This window comes from Pleuronectes platessa, chromosome 4 (assembly GCF_947347685.1).
Source record: "Pleuronectes platessa chromosome 4, fPlePla1.1, whole genome shotgun sequence".
Taxonomy (NCBI): domain Eukaryota; kingdom Metazoa; phylum Chordata; class Actinopteri; order Pleuronectiformes; family Pleuronectidae; genus Pleuronectes; species Pleuronectes platessa.
The window spans coordinates 28,080,487-28,106,424 of record NC_070629.1 but is presented as its reverse complement, the minus strand read 5'-3'; the positions used below and the strand labels follow the sequence as shown (position 1 = coordinate 28,106,424).

Genomic DNA, 25,938 nt, shown 5'->3' with positions numbered 1-25,938 from the left:
TCCAGACTAAATAAACAACACATCCTCCGCCCACTAGACGATCTCATGACATCACAGACTCCCCCAGTAAAGCCTGCATGCTGGGAAATGGATTCCTCGAAGTTCCTTCTGCTGTTTTCGTGTTGTAGAACCAAGCGATGTCAAAGCTGAGATTGTGTGTGTGTGTGTGTGTGTGTGTGTGTGTGTGTGTGTGTGTGTGTGTGTGTGTGTGTGTGTGTGTGTGTGTGTGTGTGTGTGTGTGTGTGTGTGTGTGTGTGTGTGTGTGTGTGTGTGTGTGTGTGTGTGTGTGTGTGTGTGTGTGTGTCGTCGTGCCAGTGGCGCCCACTTTGCCAGGACATGCAGGCAGACTTCAAGGACACCCAGTCTCTCTCTCACACACACACACAGAACAAAAACACTTAAATCCTTTGGTCTTCTTTTAATTGGAGGTCAGGTGAGCTCTTTGCAAATCCCATTGATCTGCGTCTCTTTCTGGAAACAGAGACACTCGACGGACCTTTGTGATTCTCTCACTGTCTCTACCTCTTCCTCTCTTTTGTTTCATCCTCCCTCGCTCCACGGTAGCTTGGCGGTTTTGGGCACACGTGGAAAAACAAGCTCTGTGTAGTAAACCAGACGCTGTTTCCACGATCAGAAGACGACTCACTCACCGTCACCTGCTCAAATCCAATCACTTAATGCTGTGTGTGTGTTTGTGTGTGAGAGAGACACACACAGAAGGTCATTACACCAGTTGCCGGCATGTGCATCTCAACATGTGCTCCCTGTGTTTGTGTGGGTAGAAGGAAGGAGCTGCAGTCGGGGATCGAACCCGTTATATCCTACGAGTGCTTCCCTGTGGCAACATCATTAATAATTTAGAGCAACAGCAGGTTGAACTCAGCGTCTCCCTGCACTGTGAAGGCTTTGTCATGTGTAGAATGTGTGTGTGTGTGTCGTTGTGTTGTATAGTAACACTTCATCGACCAAAGTCCAGACCCAGCCCCGGCTCTAATGACCTGTACACATTAACAGGTTATTTGTGTTACAAGTGGAGCGTGTGGGCAGAAGGGTTAATGTGAGAGCAGAACCGTTGTCGCACAGGAATCCAACACGATACGATTGTTTGTCGTGATTTAAAGGGCTTGGCAGCGCGCAGTTCTGGCCTGAGTCACAGCAGCTCCAAGAGTTCTGCAATGTGTGTTTGTGTGTTGTGTGTGTGTGTGTGTGTGAGATGTCGTGTGTTGAAACCTCCACAGGAGAGAGTGCAAACGGTGGTGGTTTCTAACCTGCTGTAGTAATCTGAGGGAAGAGTTAATGTCAGAATCAGTGTGGGGGGGGGGGTGTCACAGTAGCTGTAGATGACATGTAGTTACAAACAGGAAGCATCTGTCTCAACCTGAATGTCACTCAGTGGAGCGCACGTCTCCTCTAAGGCCTAACACACACACACACACACACACATACAGTTCCCTTTAAAGATCCATGATTTTATAATATAATACAAGTCTTATTTCTTTTTTACTTTTGCTGCTGTAATACTGCAAATGTCCCTGTTGTGGGACTAATAAAGGATTTCTTATCTTATCATCTTGGAATATCATGCAATGTTAAAGAGTGATTTAAAAACAACTCCTGGTTCTGCCCCCGGATCCGGATCTGTATCACAGTTTATTGGTTAAATCTAACCTGAGCTACATCACATCCTTCCACCGAGCTTCTCTGAGCTCTGTCCAGTAATTGGGAAAGTCAAACTGTCACCAGTCGGTCACTGGTTTTTCTCCACTGTAAGAACCATTCAATGCACAACTCAATCATATCATGCAGTCCAGTTTCTGGTTGTAAATTCTACTGAAGTTTCTTCTGTTTTCTTTATGATGCACATCTTCTGTAAAGGACACAGGCAGACAGATAGAGGTTTCTCCATTTATACTTAGTTAGATGCTTGTGAGTGGAAGGAATCGATGAATAAATGAAGTAAAGCCGCTTGTGTTTGTGTCCCTCAGGAAAGTCCCACCTGGCCATTGTGCAGAAGGTGAACAACGAGGGGGAGGGAGATCCCTTCTACGAGGTGTGCGGCCTAGTCACCCTGGAGGACGTGATCGAGGAGATAATCAAATCAGAGATTCTGGACGAGTCGGACCTTTACAGTGAGTTCGACTTTGCTTTGTTTATCAGGTCTTATCACCGGGCCAGTCGCCCAGTCTGCAGATAAAGATGTTTTCATCCCCATGTCAGTTATTTCATTAGTTTGTTATTCGTTATCTTATTGTTGTTGTATTTGTAAGATGCATGCCAACACAGAACCACCAAGATGATTCACTGTGCTGCTGTAAAGCCACTATAATCCAGGTTCTTCCCATTGCATCAACCTTTTCAACTCTAAGTTTACTTTTTTTAATGAATAACTGTTTGTGTGTCTGTGTGTGTCTGTTTGTGTGCGTCTCATTTCTCAGCTGATAACCGCACCAGGAAAAAGGTGGCGCCCAATAAGAATAAGCGAGACTTTTCTGCCTTCAAGCACGAGAATGAGTCGAAGGTGAAGATCTCTCCTCAGCTGCTGCTCGCTGCTCATCGCTTCCTGGCTACAGGTGTGTGTTGTACCTTCAGGACCTTCTCAGCATAAACACTGACCGAGGGGGGGGGGGGGGCTGTAGGTCAAGTACACATTTGAACATATGTCTAAGTTATGCTGCTGCAGATTCTCTCATGCTTCCATCTGACAACCGAGGCTGGTCCATTACAGCGATGAGGTTATGTTTGTTTATGTGGACGATCTATTTATGATCCATGCGACATTCCAGCCTGCGCCTCCCGCCTCAGGAAGACGCTGGACTCCAGCCAGCTGCATGGATGTGATGCCACCGCCGCCACGCTCCACAACGTGTTGCGGTGTCGGCCTAGCGAGCGTTGGCTGATATACGCTCTGCCAGAGGCCGTTAGCACTAGCCGCTGCTAGCGTGACCTAGCACTTCCCGGATCTCACAGACACTGTGGTGTAGCAGCGTGCCAGAGTCTTCCTCTGCAGGCATTACGTCAGTGTCTGCTTACGTTGTTTCTGTTTTCTTTCTCAGGATGTTGCTCTCATTTTTCTTACTCGATTCATTACACAGGAATTCGCTTTTTCATTTTTTTTTTCAGAGGCTCTGTTTGGTCGGTCACGCATTCCAGACCAGGAAGTTACTGTTTCCTTGTTTATCTTGTTCAGATGAATGATCCCTTCCCAGCTGTTTTTAGATGTTTGGGTCTGATATCTGTTGCGGCTGACATGAGTCATCTGAAGTATCACTGGCCTCTGACTGAAGTGTTCCAGATTAATGGAACGCTTCATAGCACACGTAGATTTTTTTTATTCTCAATCCGAAAAACAAAAACCATTTATAGGCTGTGAAATGTCTTCCATTCAATTCTATGTCCTTGTGTATGTATCTACGTGGGTGAGCCGGCATTGCACTGTATTGTCTTTACATTTAACTTGAATGATCCGGGTCTGTTCTGCACAAGGAAGCATACGTCAGATCTTTACTCCACTGATCTGAAGCTCACTCGTCAAGTCAGTTCATCCCTTATGAATTCCAGCCCTGGACTCATGTGCCTCACCTCTCACTGTGCGCTGCAAAGGGTTTTGTTTGCAAGCTGGAGTCTTTGTTCTGCGTCGGGGTGGAGACCGAGGCACTTATGTCTGAGCTCTGGTTGCAACAGCCCGACTCTCGAGCAGTTGAGAAATGTATGAAAAACAAACACATTTCACCTCTTCACCTTTTTTAAAGAGGGCAATGCACATTGATCATCATCGCTGTGTTCAGTGCTCTAGTGCTACCAAGTTGAAACCAGCAAGTAATTATATATTTAAGTATAAAAACAACGTAATCATTCAGTTATCAGAAGAATAAGAATAACTTTTTTCAGAACCAGTCCAGACTAAAGTTAATGTCTCACGTAATTTTTTTTTCCATTAGCCTGACAAAGAGCTGATGTTCATTTAAATGCATCTGAAAGCTCTAACACTAATTCACCCACTGTCCCTTTATTTCACTGTGTTTACGCTTAATGCTTCGTTAAACTCTGCTCACTGTTAATTATCGGTTTGCCTGTTGTATCAACATCATGTATGAATCACACACATTATATCTGGTACTACATTCAATCACCTGAATGAGAAAGTGTCTGAATAGTTGTTGGGTGTCAGCCAATCCACCTAAAGTAATAAAAGTAATGAGTCATAAAATCCTATTGGCAAAGTGGTTGAAAGGTGTCGGTAGGTGTTGATGGAATATATGTATTAAAATCTGACTGCAGTATCCACAGATTATTACAGTGTATATATGTATAGTGCAGGGGTGTCCAAACTACGGCCCGCGGGACATCTGCGGCCCGCCATCCATTTTAAATTTGCCCGCCTCAAAAATAAATAAATAAATAAATATTAATAATAATAATAAAAACAATTTAGTACACTTAAATGGCACTTAATTATAGCACTTTGTAGTTTAGCTCTATTTTTGAAGATATTGTACTTTCTTGATTCTTGTTGTTCTGGGCTTGTACCCTTGAATGCACTTATTGTAAGTTGCTTTGGATAAAAGCGTCAGCTAAATGAAAGGTAATGTGATGGACTATGGCCCACTGTATTGCAGCTGTCTCCCCCCCCCCCGCCCAACTTTTAACAGTCCGCTCCAGGGCAGGGGGCGTGGCGCCTTGAGTGGCCCGGACCTTTGTATTTTTTTCTATATGTGGCCCTCGGGATATAAAGTTTGGACACCCCTGGTATAGTGTGTTCAAATGTTCATAGTTCTTGTATGTTTAGTTATGATTATTTATTTGATGCAACAAAAACAGGATGAAATGTCATGATTGCATATATCGGTGGATCCTCACTTCCCCGGGCTTCTTCCCTCAATCTCTACGACACTAACTCTGGCTCCATGTTGGGAGGAAGTGGCGACATTCATCTTTATACACAGTTTATGATCTTTAGCTTCAAGCTAATGAAAAGGTTTCTCTCTTCCCTGCAGAGGTGACCCTGTTCAGCCCGGCGCAGATCTCCGACAAGGTGCTGCTGAGGATCCTGCGGCACCCCGAGGTGATCCAGGAGATCAAGTTTAACGACAGCGACAAGCGCTCGCTCAGTCACTACGTCTACCAGAGGGGCAAACCCGTGGACTACTTTGTTCTCATCCTGCAGGTATGAAACAATACTGCTACTGGTTTATCATCTGCTCGGGTTCTGGGAGTTTCTCTGGCTGCTGTCTCAGGAAAGAGAGAAAGTAGTTTTGGCTCATACTGGATTCAGATTGAAGTTGTTTTGGGTATCATGTTTTTTCCCACACACACCCACAGGCACACACTAATAGTTTGAAACAGCCGCCTACACACGCCCACATACACACCAACACGTGTGCACACAAGGTAAAAATCTACTTTTACACAAACTTGCATTGTCAGATGACTGATGAGGCCTTTAGGAGCAGTGCTTTCTGTGCTCCCCCTTCTCCAAGGACTTTTAAACTTTGTACAACTTTTACATGAACAAAAACACATATATAACACACTAGAGGAAGGAAACACGGTTAAAGCAACATGTGTCTCCTTTAACCTTTAGTTTATTGACAGATATTGAGACCAGGTGCTTGAGGAAAAGCTTTAAAAAGTCTTGAGTCTTTGTTGTTATCGCAGCAGCAACGGTTTGGAAGTGTCGGCGGCTTTAAAGTCAATTAACTCTGCGAGGAGATTAGTCGTCAACTTTAAGGTTTTAAAGAGCCAGAGCTGGTGCAGTGCCAGGCTGACGGGTGGCGGTAGAGACGGAGAGAGGGCGAGGTTTCCACAGCTGTGACCTTGAGCTGAGAGGGTGTGATGGAGGAGGGACGTGACTCTGCCCCTGAAGGACTTCACTAATTGATCCCTATTATGTCAGAAGTTGGCAGAGGGGGGAGGGGGAGGACACTATACCCGCCTACAGTCAGTCAGCTGTCAATACACTAATCCCACACACACACACACACACACACCCTGAGAGTCTCTACCTCCCTCTGTATGTTCACACACTGTAAACACACAAAAGTCACTGACGCCGCTTCTGCACTTTTTGTTGTATCTACTCTGTGTACATGTACACGTGTGCCTGAATCCCACAGGCTGGGAAAAATGACACGCCATTGTCTCAATCACACACGTTCACTTCCCACACGTCAGTCGTGTCATTGTCCCCAAACAGTCATTAACCAAGTCAGATGATCCGGGATCGGTTTCAGCTTTCTCCTCGCCGGTCGTCTTAGTGGGGTTTTCGCCCCGTGGGGGGTCGGACGGCGTCGCGGAGAGACCCCACATGTGGAATAATCCACTGGGACCCTTTTTTTGTATGGGGAGGCATTTAGTGTCAGCATACCAGAGAGGGAAACTTTCCACCGCTGCTTTGTGAGAGAGAGAGAAAGAGAGATCCTGCTGGAGCCGGGAGACGTAAATAGTTCAGTGTAGAGGGGTTGATTATGGAAAATCCTCTGAGTTTCAGTCAGATAAAAAAAAAAAATTGTCGGTTGTCTCTGTTCTCACAAAGTGCTGCTTTGATCTCTGTCAGTGCCCTTGTGTCAGAGTATGTCTCATTTTAGATGTAGTTTAATTCCCAGGTCTTGGATACAACAGCTGTATCATCATTCACGTTAGATGCACTATTTCCTATGGATCCTGTGCTGGTTTATATTCTCATATACTCTATAAGCTGGAAGAAATATTAATATCCTCGTAAATTTGAGTTTTGGACGAGCCCCTTGAGGAGACGGCTTGTGTAAAAGTCAGAGTTCTGTAAACAAAATTCACATTCCAGGAGGGTTAGTTTGTAAATGGAGGAAACTGACCAGAGAGAGAGAAGCCACAAGAAGAAAGATGCAGAAGAAGGTTTTGACTGTAGTTAGTTGTGATGCGTGACAACAGCTTATTGAATCTTAAAAAGAAAATCTATATTGTGAGCGTTGGTTGTGGAGGGAGTAAAGGCAACACTGTGCCCAGGTGAAAAGGAACGACTCACTGCCAGGATGTGGACACGGGGCGTGACGTGGAGCGTTTATTGATCTTGTGTAGGATTGTTGTGTACAGAGATTGACTGTGCATATAAAGGTGCGCAGTTTTAAAAGAGTATTTATCATTTTGTGTAATTTAGAAGACCAGATTTGATGAGGAGGAAGAATTAGACGAAATGAATAAAGACAGGCTGAGCTGATCTGTCAAAGGTCAAGGGGTCGACAAAAACATAATCCTAACTTACACTATGTAAAGATGGATGACTGGCTGCTGTATAGGGCACAAACATATATCATAACATCAACATATCTCAGTCATTCGAAAACTATTCCCGGTTATATGATGTCATTTAATCAGAGACGTGATGAAGAAGTCAGGAAATGACGTCATGCGTGGATCAGAAATGCATGTTTCAGCGAAAAAGGTATTTATGGTTATATGGTAGGAATGATTACATCGTGACATGACATCATCTTTAAAGACTGGCTGCTCCCGTTGTGAGAACGCAGTTGGAGTAACAGATTGAATGCTGGGAAATGCTGTGAACAGGACACGGGAGGTTCGCTGTGACTCTCCAACACTGAGTCCTGTAGAGAGGAGAGATCATGAGAAATAAAAACACGAGAGACAGATAATTCAGTGTCCTTGTTCCACTCCTTTTATAGCGTGTGTGCATGATTTTCCATGGTAGTGATGTGCTCTGTCTGTCGACAGGCTGTTTGTTTATGACCAGCGTGATTCATGCCTCTGTAAAGATGCTCTGTGATTCTCACAGTGTCAGGATCAGATCATGGTTCTGGAAACTTGAACCTGCTCTTGGGAAATGTTTTAATGAGATCAATTATGGACCAAAGAGATGCGGGATGCCCCCCCCCCCCCCCCCCCCTCTACTAAATGAATTGGGTTTCGTTATCTTTTACTGTCAGTGAAACTGTAAAGTATCTTTACTTACTTTACTTTTCTAGGAGACAGTCAAATCTAAATATTGTAGGTTTTCTAGACAGATTCTAGACAGTGTCTTCTCCTCTAAGGTCATATTGATGTTAAGGGAACTGAGCCTGTTTCCTTTGAAATGATGGAGACGACCATGTCTCCTCCCATGGTGCACCATGGTCCACCCATCATTCCCCAAAAAAGACATGATTGACTTCTTGACCTATGTCTAAAACAAAACAGAAACTGGTTTCTGGTGTTGTGGTCATTTTCATTATTGAATAATTGGCCAGTGACTAGTGGAACTCCTCACTTTGCTTATTTTGTCCAAACAACCCGAGTGAAGTTTCTGTGCCTGATGGTTCATTCTATAAATACGATTGTTGCAGCTGCATTTCTGGATAATCACAGAATTGTGAGCAACTATATAAACATATCCGCTGTGTGTGTGTGTGTTTGTGTGAGTGTGTGTGTGTGTGACCTCATACCAGTGAGACTTGAGAGTCAGAGATGGTTTGACTTTACATTGACTCATAGTTCGTGCTGCGTAAGTGATTCAGTGATTTTGCCCAGAACTGACATCAACCATTAACTGAGGTCAGTGGTTCATTTTGTGACACATGGTCACAAACCACTACACACAGAGGCCTGTGACCGACAGATATACACACACACACACAAACACACACACACACGATCGCCACCAAAGAGTATTTTTAATAACCTGCCTAAAATACTTAATCAGGTTTGTTTAAAACCTGTGATCACAGATTTCCACAGGTGTTCAGTATATCATCATCTTAATCAAAAGGCTATAAGTATAAAGACAAGTCCTCATTTGTAATAAACAATAATTAAACTTTATATGGACCCTATATCAGGTCTGACTGTCTTCCTCCTTTTTTCATAAAACAACTTTTCTTACCTCCAGGCCTTAAACAAGCTCGACTGCTCCTCTGTGGTCACTGACTCCACGTGCACCTCCTCTCTGGCACTGGAGGGTAATTGATCAATCAAGGCGAGAAAGAGCTAAGTGTGTTAAAAAAAAAACACACACACAAATGTCGGCTCGGGACGTCAGCGGGGACACAAAGTTCTCTCACAGGCTGTTGATGAGTCATAACGCACAAACCTGAACTTCGGCCAAACCCACCTACAGCGCACGTCTCATACACAACCACACACAACCACAAACACACACACACAACCACACACACACACCTGTTGATCGTTAAGCTGGGACACAACCCCAAGGTCGTGTTCTACTGTAATAATATATTAACTTCCTATATCAAAAATCCTGAATGGTAACGCTGTCTTTTTCATAGCAAATAATACAAATATAAAGTTTTTTTTATGATAACTTCATATCTTTAGTGAAACCTGTACCGGTTTTATTAAATACAGTGGTAGCGTCTTTTCAATATTAATAATGACTACACATTAGCAGTTAAAGTAAAACTCTCACTGTTAAGAAATGAGAATCCTCATCTGTATGAGTCAGTCGTTGACGTGCACGCTCAAAGCCTGTTTTCTAATAAAAGCCCACTGCCGCCCCAGTATCTTCCCAGTAGCGTTGACAGGCTGCACCATGCCAGTTTGGGAGAACAGGTTTGACCGGAGCCTCTCCCTCTGTTTCTATTCACGTCTGAGTTTGTGCACGTGGTTCAGGTCTAAGCATTTGACCCCAGGCTCACTGCTCACACATGCAGGGTTTGACCATGTGCTGGGAGGTGATTAGCAATTTTCTAACATGCTGATTCATTATAAGTGACAGGAAGCTGGCGATCTGTCACATTCGGACAAACTTTGAATTTGACCCAAAGATGAACTGATTAGATTTCAGTGGGTGAAGGTTAAAGGGTCAAGGTCACGTGGCCCTCATGTTCCCTTTAAACCACATTTATCAAGAACACACAAAGGAATTTCTTTAAGAACTTGGAGATCAAAAGGTCAAGGTCACTGTGACCTCATGAAACTTTTGTTTTGCCTCGTGAACGTGTTCATGTAAAATCTTTGACATGATTCCTCAAGTGTGACTTAGGGAAATTACTTTATCTCAGTGGTCAAAGGTCAAAGGTCACAGTTTGGTGGAGCCAAACAACCACGGTGCGGTAACTCTACTTAAATCTACTTATTGGTTATTTGAGGAAAACAATTTATGCTTTTTTTTAAAAACATATTTAGATTGAGTTGGTATCAACCATCAAGGATTGATAAATATGAATCACAGATTAACCAACAGTATAAATAACTGGTAGTTAAATATTAAACAATTGCGTTGCATCATCACATGCACTCTTACTTTTTCTATGTTGTGTGTGATGACAGAACAAACTTTTATGTGTTGTTAAAGCCCTGAATAGTTTTGTCGTTGGGTGATAATGACGATGACGGGCAGTTGCCACACCCTGGTTTAATGAAGCAGGCCCGAAGGCGTGGAACTAGATCACACTTTGTTATGAGCATGTGGCAGCAAGACAAGAAACATGAAGCGCACATGTTCCTTAGCTTTACCTCAAGGTTTTCATTTCAACCACTGTCCTGTTTGTTTGTTTGTTTGTTTGTTTGTTTGTTTGTTTGTTGTTTCCCAGGGTTGGATGAATCAGGGAAGGGAGTTCTTTCTTTTCCTCAACATTTTCCCAGGGAATAATTCATAGATCTTGACGGGAAATAAGATATTTAGGGGTCTGATATCTGTGAGTGTGAGAACGTTAGGGCAGCTTGTTTTATGGAGCTGTTGGGCCATGTGGGAGGAAGGAGATGAAACGGGTGCTATTCCAGTTTGTGTGTTTGTTTGTTTATCAGGATTTCCTCACAACTACTGAATGGATTTCCGTGAAACTCCATATTTTAGAGGCTGATATTATGTCAGTGTATTTTTACCCCAATAGCAATCTGGATATAGCGGTTTTAAATGTAGTTTAATAAGGGGTTATGCTATTTTTAACCCCTGTGCAGCTTTGACTACAGAGGTTAAACCTCTTTTTAAAAACACTTTGATTCGGGGTCTCGATCCAACGTGATGAATGAGTTCAACAGGAGGGAATTTGTTCAGGTCTGATTGAAATAAATGCTCCTAACTCTCCACCTCTGCCTTGACGGTAGCTGCAGCTGCAGATTAGCGGCGGCGGCGTGGACGAGTTGCGGTGTGATCACAGTTGACAGTGGTAGCTGAGCGCTGGCTGCTGAGCCGCGGGGGGGGGGGACGTGGTGAAGCTAATTCAGCGCAGCGCTCGTGACGGGACCGGCTCACTTCATTCAGATCACCGCAGGAGGTCTTAAAGAGAAACGTGCACGGAACAGAAAACCGTTGAGTTGATTTGATGCGTTTTTGTCATTTAGGGATTTTTAATGTTCATGTTTAGTTGTTTTTCAGACTCTGTTGGGCGATAACTCATGAACCTTATATGGACTGTGACTGTCCCTATTCACTCGTCAGTGAACGACGCAGGGAGTTGTGTCCACTCTCCTTTCTGCTTTCATCAGCCTAGGGTGGAGGGAAGGAGGGAAGAAGGGAAGGAGGGAAGAAGGGATGACAGTGTGGATTAGCTGTGCTGTGTTGTTGCTGCAGTTCACACATTCCAGCGGGCAGATTTGGGCCAACTGTCTGTACCAACACAGAGGCCTCCTTCACCCCCTCGTCCTCCCTGTCCTCTCGTGACCTCAGATTTGACCTCATCTCCTCACATCACTCTCACAGCCTCATCTACTTCAGTTAAAACTAGTGAACCTTGATTCACCGTGGTTCATATTAGATTGGGATTAAGTCCAAAGTAAACATGTCAACTCCAAGTGCTGATGCAGGACTGTCACAGATCTGCTGGCACCTGACATTGTGCCGCCCTCTAGAGGCCAAGCAGTGTCATTTCATATCAAAGTTCAAGTCAGGGTTTCACGGAAGAACTAACTTTTCTCTGAAAGTTATCGGTGTTAGACCAATTTATTATTTGGCAGATTATTCAGTACCTGGATCTGTCGCATTTCTACTTGAATAGATATACTCAAAGTATTAAAAATACAAGTACCTGCTGAATGTATTCCTGAATGCAACCCTAGCCCTGCTGCAGGAGGCGGGGTCTAATGTCAGCTGCCCGCTGTAATTGGATCAATGGATCAAATCCCCCTCTTGCTATTGTCTAATTTAAAAATACATAAAAATCTATGTGAACGTGTAGCGTACTGCTCTGTAAACATATTTTGGAATAGGAAGGGAAAATAACTTTATTACAGATGCATGAAATGTGTACTTGTATAACCTCTTTAACTTGGTGCATGTTTGTTTGTGTTGTTGCTCTCAGGGCCGAGTGGAAGTGGAGGCTGGAAACGAGAACATGAAGTTTGAGACCGGACCTTTCTCTTTCTACGGCGTGATGGCGCTCAGTGCTCCCACACTAGGTGAGTTCAAAATCTCCATCACTACTCCACCTCTCCTCATCCTCTCCTCATCTCCTCCTCTCCTCTTGTTCCTCTCATCTCAACTCATCTCCTCCTCTCCTCCTCTCCTCTTGTTCCTCTCATCCTCTCCTCATCTCCTCCTCTCCTCTTGTTCCTCTCATCCTCTCCTCCTCTCCTCCTCTCCTCTTGTTCCACTCATCTCAACTCGTCTCCTCCTCTCCTCCTCTCCTCTTGTTCCTCTCATCTCAACTCATCTCCTCCTCTCCTCTTGTTCCTCTCATCCTCTCCTCATCTCCTCCTCTCCTCTTGTTCCACTCATCTCAACTCGTCTCCTCCTCTCCTCCTCTCCTCTTGTTCCTCTCATCTCAACTCGTCTCCTCCTCTCCTCCTCTCCTCTTGTTCCTCTCATCTCAACTCGTCTCCTCCTCTCCTCCTCTCCTCTCAATCAGATGCTTCTCCTGCCACCTAGTGGCAAAATGTTCAATAACTTTACAACCATTAATGTAAGGAGGATGGTAGAAATAAAAAATGAATTGTTCTAGTAAACCATGAAACACTAAAGGAACTATAAATTCACATTTTTTAGACATATATTCTCTACTTTTACTCTCCTGCTTCTCCTAATTTTTTCTTTAGGGACATTTTTAGTCAGTTACAGTTCATTCTAATCAATGAAAATATAATCTTTTTAAATTATAACAAACCAATCTATTACTTTATACAGCTTCAGTAACAAACGTCCAGCTTTTAGACAATAAGTATAAAAGTGCTTTTTATTGTATGCTTCGTTAACTTCAGTTTACTATTGCAGCTTAAACATAATGATAGAGAGAGAGAATATCAATCAGTTGAGATATCACTGCTCCACGTAACACGATACCAGTTATTTATTCATTTAATTTGTTGACACATCTTACACACACAAACACAAACACACACACACACAACGTGTTTCAAAGGTTTCCATGTATTCTACGACATTTCTGAAGATAAGGGAAGCACGAGAAAACCACGAGAAGAGGAAGTGTGTATTTTTTATCAAAAGAATAAACTAGATAAAGTTGAACTATTTAGTAAATATGAAACTACTACATTACATTACTACTGTGTAGATGAACTGGTAAACTTGTTAATTTCGAAACAGGTTTAGTAATAAGGAAAAAAAAAAAATGTTATTCTTGATATTTCCACTCATTATACCGAGGTATTTTGAGAAGGGAACTGAGAAAGTAAAAAGTCCAAGAAAAAAATTTCTTCTTTTCTACCGTCTAAAAACAAAACTAGATTTTTTTTTTTTAACGTGTGTTCACATCCTGGATTTCTGAAATTCCTTCTGCTGATGCACCATCATCCTCTTTCCTTTTGTCTCTTTGTCATCTTGAAGTTCTACGGGTGTTTCATGTAGAGAGAATTGTTTGGTGCTCGTTTTGTTTTATCAGTTTATCAACGTTCCTTCTTTTCCCCCAGCATCAGCCTCGATTTACCCCAAAAACTCACTTCCTGTTTAACGCTGTCTTTGAGTGAAGCAGCATTCCTCCATGGTGTTGTGTGTGTCTGTCTCTCTGTCTCCCACTGTCTCACTGACTCCCTCCCTCCTTCCCTCCATCCGTCCTCCTTCCTTCCTTCCTTCCTTCCTTCACTCTCTCCTCCCAGCGGCTGCACCTCGTCCTCGCCACCTCTCCTTTAAGAGGTTTTCTCTGTTCTCTCGGGTGCCAGGTAAACTCCGGCATGTCTGGGTTCTTTAACACCACGGATGGGCCGGGCTCCGGGGTGGTTCCGGCCCATGATTAGAAAAATCTCTTTATCAACTGCCACCTAATCACAGAGTGTAGGAAACTGCTTCTTATACACAACTTTCTATAAGTTGGAGCAATGAATTCTGGGTTGCGCTTCTGTCTAGCTGCCTTCTTCTCCATGTGATCAACGTAGCTTGAACCTTTAAGCAAAGCAAAGACTCCCATGATGACTTTTTGGGTAAATAAGCTCTTTGTCCAATAAAGACAACCTCATCTGATCCTCAGTGTTCAGTCAGTGTTTAGTTTGCGTGGCAGTGAGATGAGGTGAGACCCTCACACGTGCAGGTCTGAGGTCAGAGGTCATGTTGCTGTTCAGCACCGGGTTTAATCCGACTCCTGCAGAAGTGACGATGATCTACAGATAATGAGAGAAGGAAGAAGTCAAGTTAGTGAAATTAGAGTTTATCCACTTTAGAGCCCTCAAGTTTATTAGTAAGTTGCAAACACACCTCTTTGCGATGAGACACTTAAACGATTCATCTATTAGAAAGACGATCTGTAAAATGATCCTTATAGATTAATAATAAAAGTCATTTGAAAACAGAAGTTGTTTAATTTCAGCCCCTCGTATGTGAATAGTTGAGATTACATAGATCTGAGCCACGTTGCAAAGTTAAGAGTTGAACAAAGAGCATATCTCCCAAAAAGGTCAACACCGATTTCCCAAACTTGACAGGAAATGATCACATGGGACAAAGAAGGAAGAGAGGGATCGGACAAAAATCATGAGACACCCAGACGGGACTGTTTCCTCTTTACAGGAAAACCTCACATTGTCCCTTTCTCTGTTTTACATCCACACTTACATGTGAGACATTGGAAGAAAGAATGTGAAGCTGTTGAGAGGCAGCCTCTGATATTTTGTTTATATTTCAGATGTTTTTGAACGGACTAAAGAGCTTTAACTTCTGATTGTCGTCTTTTAGAGTTCAACGTGTAGTTTAGAGATAACAAGAAAAAATCATTAACCTGCAGCCAGTTCCAAATCTGATCCCAGATCTCAGTGTTGTTTGGAATTGGGTCCCATCATCCACTTTAGTTTTTAAAAACACTAACTCTCAGAGCACAAGTAGAGATTTGTTTGTTTTCAGGTCACGAAGATCCAGTAGGAAACTTTTGGACGAGGTTCAGCTCTTTCTCCATCGCAGCCAAAACTAAAACGAAAAAGATTTTATGTTTTGGTGACACTTAACTGATCCTCGTTAGTTTGTGAAACACCAGGATGTAGTTGGGAGCAGATATAAGTGTTTATTAATATATTTATGAACAACAGTTACTGATGATGATGTATGAACAATTAAGCTGGAAACATACAAATATAGCTATAACAATATCAATATATCCTCATATAAGTAGGAATTGAGACATTGTTGCATTAATAAACACTTAAAATGTCCTTATATGAGATTACAACTACTTTACCATGAGTACACGAATACATTTATTTATTGTTTGTTTAAATTTAAAAATACCTTTCATCCATATCTATAAAAAAAATGCACTGACACTTCAACTATTCCACTTTTCAGAGAGACGCAAACTGAAAAATGAATTTTAAAGCCGAAGCAGCTCAGGAAATGTATCTATTTTTCTTTTTTGTGTAAACAAACAAGAACATGGTTTATGAAACATGAATGTTAAAAGGTTTAAAACCTCTTGTATCTGGAAAAGCTAAATAAATACTCCTGATAAATACCAGGAGTCTTTCGTAAAACTGGGATTTTGCGCTCAAGATGAAAACCATTTGTTGTTTTTCATGACCAAGTGAAATCTAACCACTAAACTGTCATTTCGCTGTTGACGAGCCAGGATTAACTAGATTAACGAGATTAACGAGATTAACTAGATTAAGTAGTTTAACTGGATTAATTCCCTGAAATCTAACGCGATTGACGTGTCCAGGTAAAACAGTTTCCTATGACTCACTGAGGCCCCCTGCTGGAAGACTCAGACCTATGGGTAATAACAAACAGCTGGTAACGAGTCTGCGAGTGTGTGTGTTTGTTTGTGTGTGTGTGTGTGTGTGTGTGTGCGTCACATCTCTTGGGTTTACATAAGCATGAACTAAACTGTGCGCTTGAGGAAATCAATGGAAGTTAGTCATCCTGGTTTTGTTTTGTCGGAGCAGAGGTGGAAAATAACAAGCTGAAGGAATCATTTTCAGACTTTGAGTGAATTATCAGGCTGCAGCTAAAACCCGGAGCTCAACAGTAAAAGACTCAACCTGCGTGATGTCCTTAAACTGTGTTAGCTCCAGTAGTTCCTCTAGGATGCTGTCGCTCCCTTCAAAGATATGATCTGTAATAATTCTTCATGGAAATGTCTTGTGTACTTGCATTATCCAAAATGTCCAAACCCAGATAGATAGATAGATAAATAGATGGATACTTTATTAATCCCGTGGGAAATTCAAGACGTTTGATTATAATTGAGTCCTATGCGCTTTGTGTGTTTATCTGTCTCTGATAAAAACCTTGTGGACGACGGAAAAAAACAGATAACCAGTTAGTTGTGGTTTCCTTCCACTGGTCGTATTGGTCACCATTAATGAATCACGTCTGCTCATTCCAATTAGCTGCGTAACGTGAATTAGACTTCAGTGCGTCACATCAGGAAGATGGTCATCGGGAATGGAGCCAACAACCCTGAGGCTTTGTCATTTAACAAACTCGGACCAAACATTCTGTTGATACAGATCTTGCACAGTGTTAATTTTTATATTTAAGTAACATTTCAAATACTTCATAATAACTATCTGTGGCTTTTATATATTTTTTTTTTTAACGTCCACATTTGCAATTTCGGATCAAGCTAGAAAATAAACAGTGTCCCAACCCACACCGAAAACAATTATTCAGTTATTCATGATAATAATTACATTTAATTTCACCATGTGGCATTTGTAGACACTATATGTTAAATATCAAAATGTTTGTGGAGAAATAATCACATTTTACTTTTAATAATTGTGTATATATAAACAATTACTAGTGCAAGTATTATTACAACTGTGTTTTACTATATTGTAATCAATAATTTGTCTATAAACCACCTTCCACCTAAAGTAGGAATCATTGTTACTGAGGATTAAAGTAATAAACACTTTCTTTATCAATGTTCTGTCGGCTGAACACTGGAAGTTAGAAGTTTTAAAGGTTCGGACAGTTTATTCTTTTCTGACAAAGCATATATGTTTTCAAAATAAGAGCCTGTACAGCTGAATATTACAGTAGTGAATATTGTTTCCACCTCTTGTTAATACGCCTGATCTCAGTCTGCATCCTGCTCTGCTCGGCATTCTATACAAAATGCTGAATAAACACGTGAGAAAGTAACAAGTTCGGTTGGTGCTCGACATCTTTTAAAAAAACAAAAAAAATTGACTCACAGCTTGTTTGGAATGTTTTGTGAGTCATTGTGTTCGGGTGTGACAGACACACAACATGTCGCTGCTGCGTCCGCTGAAGAAAAGGTGTGAACACGCTGTATCTGAACGTTGACGTGTGTGTGTGTGTGTGTGTGTGTGTGTGTGTGTGTGTGTGTGTGTGTGTGTGTGTGTGTGTGTGTGTGTGTGTGTGTGTGTGTGTGTGTGTGTGTGTGTGTGTGTGTGTGTGTGTGTGTGTGTGTGTGTGTGTGTCCCCCTCAACACTTTGCCTCTGTTCCTCTTTCAAGTTTAATTTTGTGTTTCTGATTTAATGTTGTGCGCTATCTGTGTGTTGCGTGTCACATTCTTTCATTATTAGGCTGCATTTTAACCGTCACTGCATCTTGACCACTGAGCCATTAACCCTCGAATGGCTTTGAAGCAGTAGCTGTAGACCGCTGACTCCGCCTTGACGGGACTGAAGTTGTATCTTTCCGATGCTAACAACCTTTTCTATATGTGTGTGTGTGTGTGTGTGTGTGTGTGTGTGTGGGCAGAGTTCCGTTCTCCGTCTCACCTCAGCGGGTTGAACCGCACGGCGTCTCTGAGCGGAGCGGACCGGACCGAGTCGCTCTCCGTCAGCGGCAGCAACAGCCAGCTCAACAACAGCTTCACCTCGCAGCAGTACACGCCCGACTTCTACGTGCGCGCCCTCAGCGACCTGCAGTTCGTTAAGGTCGGTGATGACGACCTCACATCAGTGAACGCAGCCCAGTTGTGTGTGTGTGTGTGTGTGATCTCTGTCTTTAACTCCCCCCTCTCTCTCTCTCTCTCTCTCTCTCACCCCGTCAGATCACACGGACTCAGTACCAGAACGGCCTGATGGCGTCCCGTCTGGACAGCACGCCTCAGTCCCCGGAGAGCGGCCACAACGCGGTTACCCTGGATCAGACCGACCCCCCCGCCAGCGCCAACGCCACCGCCGTCACGTACCTGGCCTCGGACTCCACCGCGACGGAGAACGGGCCGGACGAGACCACGCTCCTCCTCCTCAACGAGCAGAACTCACCGCACACAGCCAACCACCACGGCCAGCTGGAACACAACATTTGACCCCCCCCCCCAACCCCACGTTTGCACGCATGCACAGCTACGCTCGGATATATGCTGATGAGGAGGAGAGGAGGAGTGTGTGTGTTGGTGTGTGTGTTGGTGTGTGTGTGAGAATGGGAATGCAGACAAATGCCAGGGCCAGGCCCGGAGAAACAAGCCATGTGCACGCATATCGTTGAATATGCAAGAATTGAACACTACAGACATGCACGCAGACAAACCAAAATGCATCCTGGGAACTCTCCTTGTACACTTTTCACATAAAGAGACTCGCCAAACCACAGAACTCATCTAGTTCACCGAAATCAAAAGGATATCTGCATCTGTGCACGTGTGTGTGTGTGTGTGTGTGTGTGTGTGTGTGTGTGTGTGTGTGTGTGTGTGTGTGTGTGTGTGTGTGTGTGTGTGTGTGTGTGTGTGTGTGTGTGTGTGTGTGTGTGTGTGTGTGTGTGTGTGTGTGTGTGTGTGTGTGTGTGCGTGCGTGCGTGCGTGCGTGCGTGCGTGCGTGTTTGTGTGTGTTCGCGTTCTCCTCGTGTTTTAACTGACGACAAAGATCTGAAGGACCTGCTTCTTTGGACCAGAAGGCTCCTCCCCTCTCTTGTGAGATTCGTCCTCAATTTGTTTGTGTGTTTTTACGTGTGTGTCTTTGTGTGTGTGTGTTTGGTGTGTGTGTGGTCCCTAGTCAGACTCAGGGAGACTCTCCCTAGTACGGACATGCAAGTGCAGCAGTGGAACGCCCTCACAGCTAGAAGACTAAAGACGACCCGGCATGTCAGCGGAGCTCAAATAACTAATATATGATCCATAGACATTTATAGTCAGATATTTATTCCTCAAATCAAGTGTGAGACTGACACACAAGACTCCTACTGACTCTGTTTGCCTTCGGGTATAGGGGAGGGGGGGTGGGGGAGGGAATCGGGGGAGTGTGGGTGGATTTCTACAAGAAAAGAAATATACACGCATATTTATATGTGATGTGTATTTATATATATATATAAATTCCTTCTTGTTTCCTGTAATGAAGCAGAAAGTAGCCCAGAGCCTTTATCCCCCGAGTCGGTGGGAGATTCAGCGATAGACTGTAATTGTGATTAAGACAATCAACATGATGAATGTGTTCAATGTGTAGGGTACGTTAACTGTGGCAGCCCCCCCCCCCCCCCCCCCCCCCCCCGGGTCACCTGACCTCTGACCTGATGACAGATCCTAAAAGAGGAGATGGCAGATTCAAGACAAATTAAGTTTTTATAGAGGTGAAAAATGTTTGATTTACTTTATGAGAAACGGTGGTTTGTGTGTCTGTGTGTGTGTATGTGTGTGTGTGAGACCAAAATGGCCATCAGCAGACTTGGCGGGAACAGAAACCAAAAGAGGGAACCTTGATCGCCTCGTGACTAGAAAATACTATAAGAAATCTGAGATTTTATTTATTTGGTCGAACGTGTGTGTAAATATATATTTTTGTCGACGAGCTGGGGAGAGAAATCAGATTTTTATTTTGCCTCATTGTGAGATTTTACGTGTTCCATGTTCTTTTTGCATTCAGTGGTTATGTTTGGGGTTTTTTAATCGGTTCTGGGGGAAGGGGTCACTCTCGCTTAATGAGCAGCGACTTGACCGTGAGTCGTGGTTTTGTGTTTCTGCAGCTGAGCACACAACTCAACTCTGATAACTTTGTCACTTTAATTGGAAAATAATGTGTCTTATTTCACAAAGAATGGGTTATTTCTTTTATTTTTTATTCTTCTGCTCACACTCCAGTTGACTGTACAATCTGCTGAGATTTTAAATTGAACTTTATCCCCAAGAAATCTCACACATCATGTGTCATGTAATAGATTCCTCTGATTTCAGAGCCACAGATATTAGATATATTTATAATTAAATGTTTTCAGTGATATACAACATGAGAAATAAACCATACATCGAGTTTTTGTTTTTAAAAATGAAAGTACATTTGTTGCACGTTCACACGGTGGAGATGGACTTGTGCACTGACCCGAGAGCAGTGCAACCGCCCTCAGCACCGCGCCATGTTGTTTTCCCACCGAAAACCATCGAGTGTAAATAAAGATGGACGACGCGTCTCCACTTCTTCCCATTGTACAGAAATGAAGCCAAAATATCCCAGACTAGGGTCGACCATCTTGTGCAATTTGAAGGAAGTGATTGAGGGGTGAAGCTGAGGTGTCGAGGTCCCACCCACGTTTTTTAAAAACATCACACAACTAATTAAAACCAAACTCACCAGAAACACAAACACTCGAACATATCAGCTACTTAAAATGACAGAAACCATCTCTGCTGTGTTCTTTGACTTGTTAGTTTGGTTCGTGTCCCATCTGCTAACAAGGAGGAGGCGGGGTTCATGCCCCCACACTGCAGCCAGGGGGCGATCTAGATGATTTGAGTTTTCATTTCATCCATCTTTGAAAAAAAAACAACGTCTTATGGTTCAAACACACAAATCACAGGTGAATCCAACGACCTCCACTCTGCGCGCTCAATGTTGTCAAAGGGGATTCTGGGAAATGTAGGATGTCAGAAAAATAACTAAGAGAGGAAAGTTGTCTCCAACAGAATTTTGTCTTCTGACTTTTCTTTTCTTTTCCCTGCTGCTGCTGCTTTGTGAAATCAACAACACGAGATTCCAAACCAACGCCGACATGTTTCCAGTCACTTCATCCATCCATCATATGATTCAACTTTTAATCAGAACAGAAACTCCTCCTGCGCTCAGTCACTGTCATCATGAATCTGAAAGCAGAGGCTTGGAAAAAAAAAAATGCGGATCCATTTCTGTTTTTCAGTTACTTGGAATAACTTGTTATTTGTGATGATTGAAACATGGCCTGTTGTGATTGACAGTCTTGGGAAAGTTCTTTGGTAAAAAAGAAAATGTGTTTCTGTTGATTTCAAAACTGATTTCTGAGATTTTTTTTCCCGTCAAACCAACACACGAGTTGCATCTGAAGAAAGAAGTCGTGTCCATTTAGTTTTCTGCCAAAACCAAAGCGGTGATAATCTGAAGAATAACGTGACTTTAACGTGTCGTGTGGGTCACTGCAGCGTCACATGGGTCTGAGCTGTGTTTTCCTCTCTTCATACTTATGACAATAATTTATCAATTATTTGAACTGAACTTTGATGCTCTGTCTGTTTGTCTTCTACATCCAGTTTATTCTTTTTTTTGACCCAAAGGGTTAAAGGTCATTTGGAGGCATTTCGGCGCCGCCTTAAAAACACTTTGTCTCCTTTTTTTCTTTCTTTAAACAGTAAAATGTTCACAACAACACTATTTACATTTCAATGTGGAGATTCAAGACACTGAAATGGAAACAACCTGGATTTGTTGAATTGTCAAATTATCGGCCGAGTTAAACGTCACTGGGAGGAGACGGGGAACAGTTCCCAACACCGTGACCTCACAAACTTTGTTTCCATGGTTTGTTTTCTGACCAATTTTCAAGTTTATCCAAAATACTAAAGAATGTTTTGCTCACAGGCTTGACGAGTGTTTCTCAGCTGCCCGTCACTTCTGTGAGTCACTGAAGCTGACGTGTGAAGCCCTGGAGGGAAACCTTCATGAGTGAATAAAAGTGGATTCATCCAAGATGTTAGTGGCCAAACTCCCTGCAACTCTTTTATTTTAAAACAAAGCAACATTGTTCTGGTGCTTATATTCTATTTATATTGTATTATTCATGAATTCATAAGGTAAATTATGAGGCGGTGTGGCCAAGGGGGTAGAGCGGGCGTTCTCCAGCATGAAGGTTGCCGGTTCAAACCCCACTCTTCCCCATCTGCATGCCGAAGTGTCCTTGGCAAGATACTGAACCCCTAAGTGGCCCCTCATAATGTTGAGTCGCTTTGGACAAAAGCATCAGCTAAATGATATGTAATGTAAATGGATATTGACTTAGCTGGATAATAACACATCATCGACAACATCCGGTAGATTGTAAATAAAGATGGACGACCCATCTTCACTTACTTCCACTATTAGGAAGTGAAGCCAAAATATCCAGCAGACGAACGAGCCGCCATCTTTCTTATAAAGTCTAATTAGTGTCTGGTCGCAGCCTGAGCTGTCAATCATAACGTTTCACCCGAAAAACACCTGAACAAGCATCAGCGTGATAAGAACTAAACAAAATGACAGAAACCTTTGAGAAAATTAGTTTGTCCTTTGTCCTTTGACATTTGAGTTTGGTTCATGTCCAATCTACTAACATGGAGGAGGAGGGGTTTACCACCTGTACTGTCTATCTTTATTTACAGGCGACGCAGCTTTATAAAGAATATCAAACCTTTGATTCCTCCTGTTATCTCAACCTAACTTGAACTTTTATGATCTCACACGTTGGTTCCTGTCCCGTACGAATAGTAAATCGTTCCCCAGGCACCGAACCCTCGTTTCAATCCAGATTCTCAACCACAGGGATCAACGGGAGGATGTGGCTAAATATAGGCAACGAATCCTGGTTTCACCTCAGGGGAAACAAACGTTGCACAATTTTGGGAAACCTGTGAATCATGTGTGAGCTCATGAAAATACCTGAGGAGATCCTCGTGAAGATACAACAATACGAGATTGAATCCATTATAATAATCGGTCTGGAGGGCCGACGGCACAAATGAGTCGTAGAGTAAAGCTGGAAATATTGTAAATTACTTTTTCAATCGCTGCCGTTTCCTCTTTCTCCTGAGAAGACGTTTCTGTTCCTGTCTTTTAAACCAGCTTTGTTTTTGGGAGCTCAGTGGAAAGGGTTCTTTCCCTTGATTTGAACACATGAGCACTTTAGTGACGCCACCAGGATTTTTTTTCAAAAGGCAACAAATTTGCCAAAGTTGCTGATCGAGCAGCTCTGTCGCAACCCGGTTGGTGACCAGGATGTCATAAGACTTTCCTCTGTTGCCTTCACCTTCATCTTTCAATGTTTTCTCATTCACCCCCATCTTCCTGTTGTTGTTTATGTTGTTTATGTTTATGCCTGTTCACCCCCACCCCCCCACCCCCATCTGCTTTCACTTATACTGGGTTTGGGTTAATTATGTCTGTGTGAGAGTGTGTGGGAATATTTGTAAATCAAGTCTCGTAATTTTTTATTTTGTATTATTATTATTATTATTATAATTTTGTACCTCAGAAACACTGTCAGTAATTGTGATAAACAACAATCTTTTCTCTCTTTTTTTTTTTTAATTGTCATGTATTTAATTTGGGAACAGAGTGAATGGAGCGTCCGATGGTGGGGGGAGGGGGGGGGGGGGTTGAATATGAAAGTGTCCTTCATCCTCTCTGGTTTTTATGCTTTTAAGTTTAAACACAACAGAGAAACGAGGTGTAAATACTGTTTTATAGTTTCTGTCTTAATGAGTTTTGAAGATGAAGAAAGTTATTAATAAACATGAGATATTTTTTCTCTATAGATCTTTGTGATTGTTCTGGTTTCTTTGGGGCGTAAAAAACACACGTGAATATACAATCAGATATAAACAAATACACTTAGTAAATCTGTTTCCCTCCGACAATCAACTTGTGAACACGAAATCTCAAGAACAGCTCAAGGGGATTTCTTCAAATTTAGCACAAACGTTCACGAAAACTCACGGATGAACTGATTGGATTTTGGTGGAATAAGGTCAAAGGTCGATGTCTCGGTGACCCCCCACACACACCACACTATTTACCTTGTGAAGAGGAAATCTCAAGAAGAACTGATTAAGATTTGATTGGTCTCGTTCTACGTGACATCGTAAAACACGTCTTGTGAACGCAGCAGCTCAGATGGAAGTTTCTTCAAAGCTGACTTCACCACCATGTTGCCCTCGAAAGAGATTCAATCCATTATTTGATCGTTTTTTTTCTCGCAGAAACACTAAATGACTCTGCATCATATCGTCAAATCTTTGAGACATAATCTACAGTGGATTCATCTGAACCGATTATTTATCTTAATAAATGATGTTATGATGATAAACAACATTTTTACAATGTAATGTAAAGTGATTGGAGTTCATAAACTGAGCAGGGTAGGCGTTTAACATTCTTTTTACAAATTGTGTTATTAATTGAAGTATTGTATGAACTCGTGCTATGACCCTTTATATCCTTTTGTTGGATTTCGAGCCTTCATAACTTTTCTTTTTTCCTTTTGAATGACCTTAATCTATCATATATAAATATATATTTATATTTATATTTTTCAGATACTTTCCCTGCTAAATGTCGCAAGGAACTGATTTGTATTCTACTCACTCTTCCCTCGCTGGGGTGAAACATTCTCTGAAGCAACATCCGCTTACCTGAGATCAGATCTCACGATGAGGCTGTGACCTGCATGCAACTGCAGGTGAGGCATCCGCCCACTGCTCCTGGCAGGAGGCAGGTATGTGGGACACGTGAGGGCGTGGCACGGACCAGGAAGTGAAATTCAGCCCTTTGAGGAAGTGGTTTGAGAAAACTCCCAAAGCTGCTGCTGCTCCCGTCCTTATGACATCACTGGGAATTCTGTATGTGTGTCAGACCGGTTCTGCAGGAGGAGCTGGAGTCTCCAGGAGAGCGTGAAGGAGGAGAAACCGTCATCACAACAATTCAGTGATTACACAGGATGTGACACAACTGTTGTTTGTTAATCTGGGGCGAGTGTGACGTAGAAACCTGACATGAGAACAGCAGTGTTTTCATTTCCTCATATTGTTCCATTTCATTCATTCATCCATTTATCTATCTATCCATCTATCTATCTATCTAGCTATCCATCTATCTATATATCAATATATCTATCTATCAATCTATCTATCTATCCATCTATCCATCAATCTATCTATCTATCCATCTATCTATATATCAATCTATCTATCTATCTATCTATCTATCTATCTATCCATCTATCTATCTATCTATCTATCTATCTATCTATCTATCCATCTATCCATCTATCTATCTATCCATCTATCCATCAATCTATCCATCTATCCATCTATCTATCTATCCATCTATCCATCAATCTATCTATCTATCCATCTATCCATCTATCTATATATCAATCTATCTATCTATCTATCTATCTATCTATCTATCTATCTATCCATCTATCTATATATCCATTGATCTATATATCCATCTATCCATCTATCTATCTATCTATCATCTATCCATCTATCTATCTATCTATCTATCTATCCATCCATCTATCCATCTATCCATCTATCATCTATCCATCTATCTATCCATCCATCTATCCATCTATCCATCTATCCATCTACAGTGCCTTGCATAAGTATTCACCCCCCTTGGACTTTTTCCCATTATGTACTGTTACTAACTGGAAT

At 42.3% G+C, this 25,938-nt stretch overlaps 1 protein-coding gene across 1 annotated transcript in view; it reads left to right on the top strand.

The window, feature by feature from the left end:
• The window catches only part of LOC128438224 (metal transporter CNNM4), a 33,971-nt gene extending 13,441 nt beyond the window's left edge, over positions 1–20,530 (top strand). The window contains exons 2-7 of the mRNA XM_053420704.1: positions 1,986–2,129; positions 2,436–2,570; positions 4,995–5,164; positions 12,228–12,324; positions 18,042–18,220; positions 18,337–20,530. Coding sequence (XP_053276679.1) covers positions 1,986–2,129; positions 2,436–2,570; positions 4,995–5,164; positions 12,228–12,324; positions 18,042–18,220; positions 18,337–18,597 — 986 coding nt within the window. The 3' untranslated portion in view covers positions 18,598–20,530. The remainder of the gene's footprint in view (positions 1–1,985; positions 2,130–2,435; positions 2,571–4,994; positions 5,165–12,227; positions 12,325–18,041; positions 18,221–18,336) is intronic.
• Positions 20,531–25,938: the final 5,408 nt, after the last annotated feature.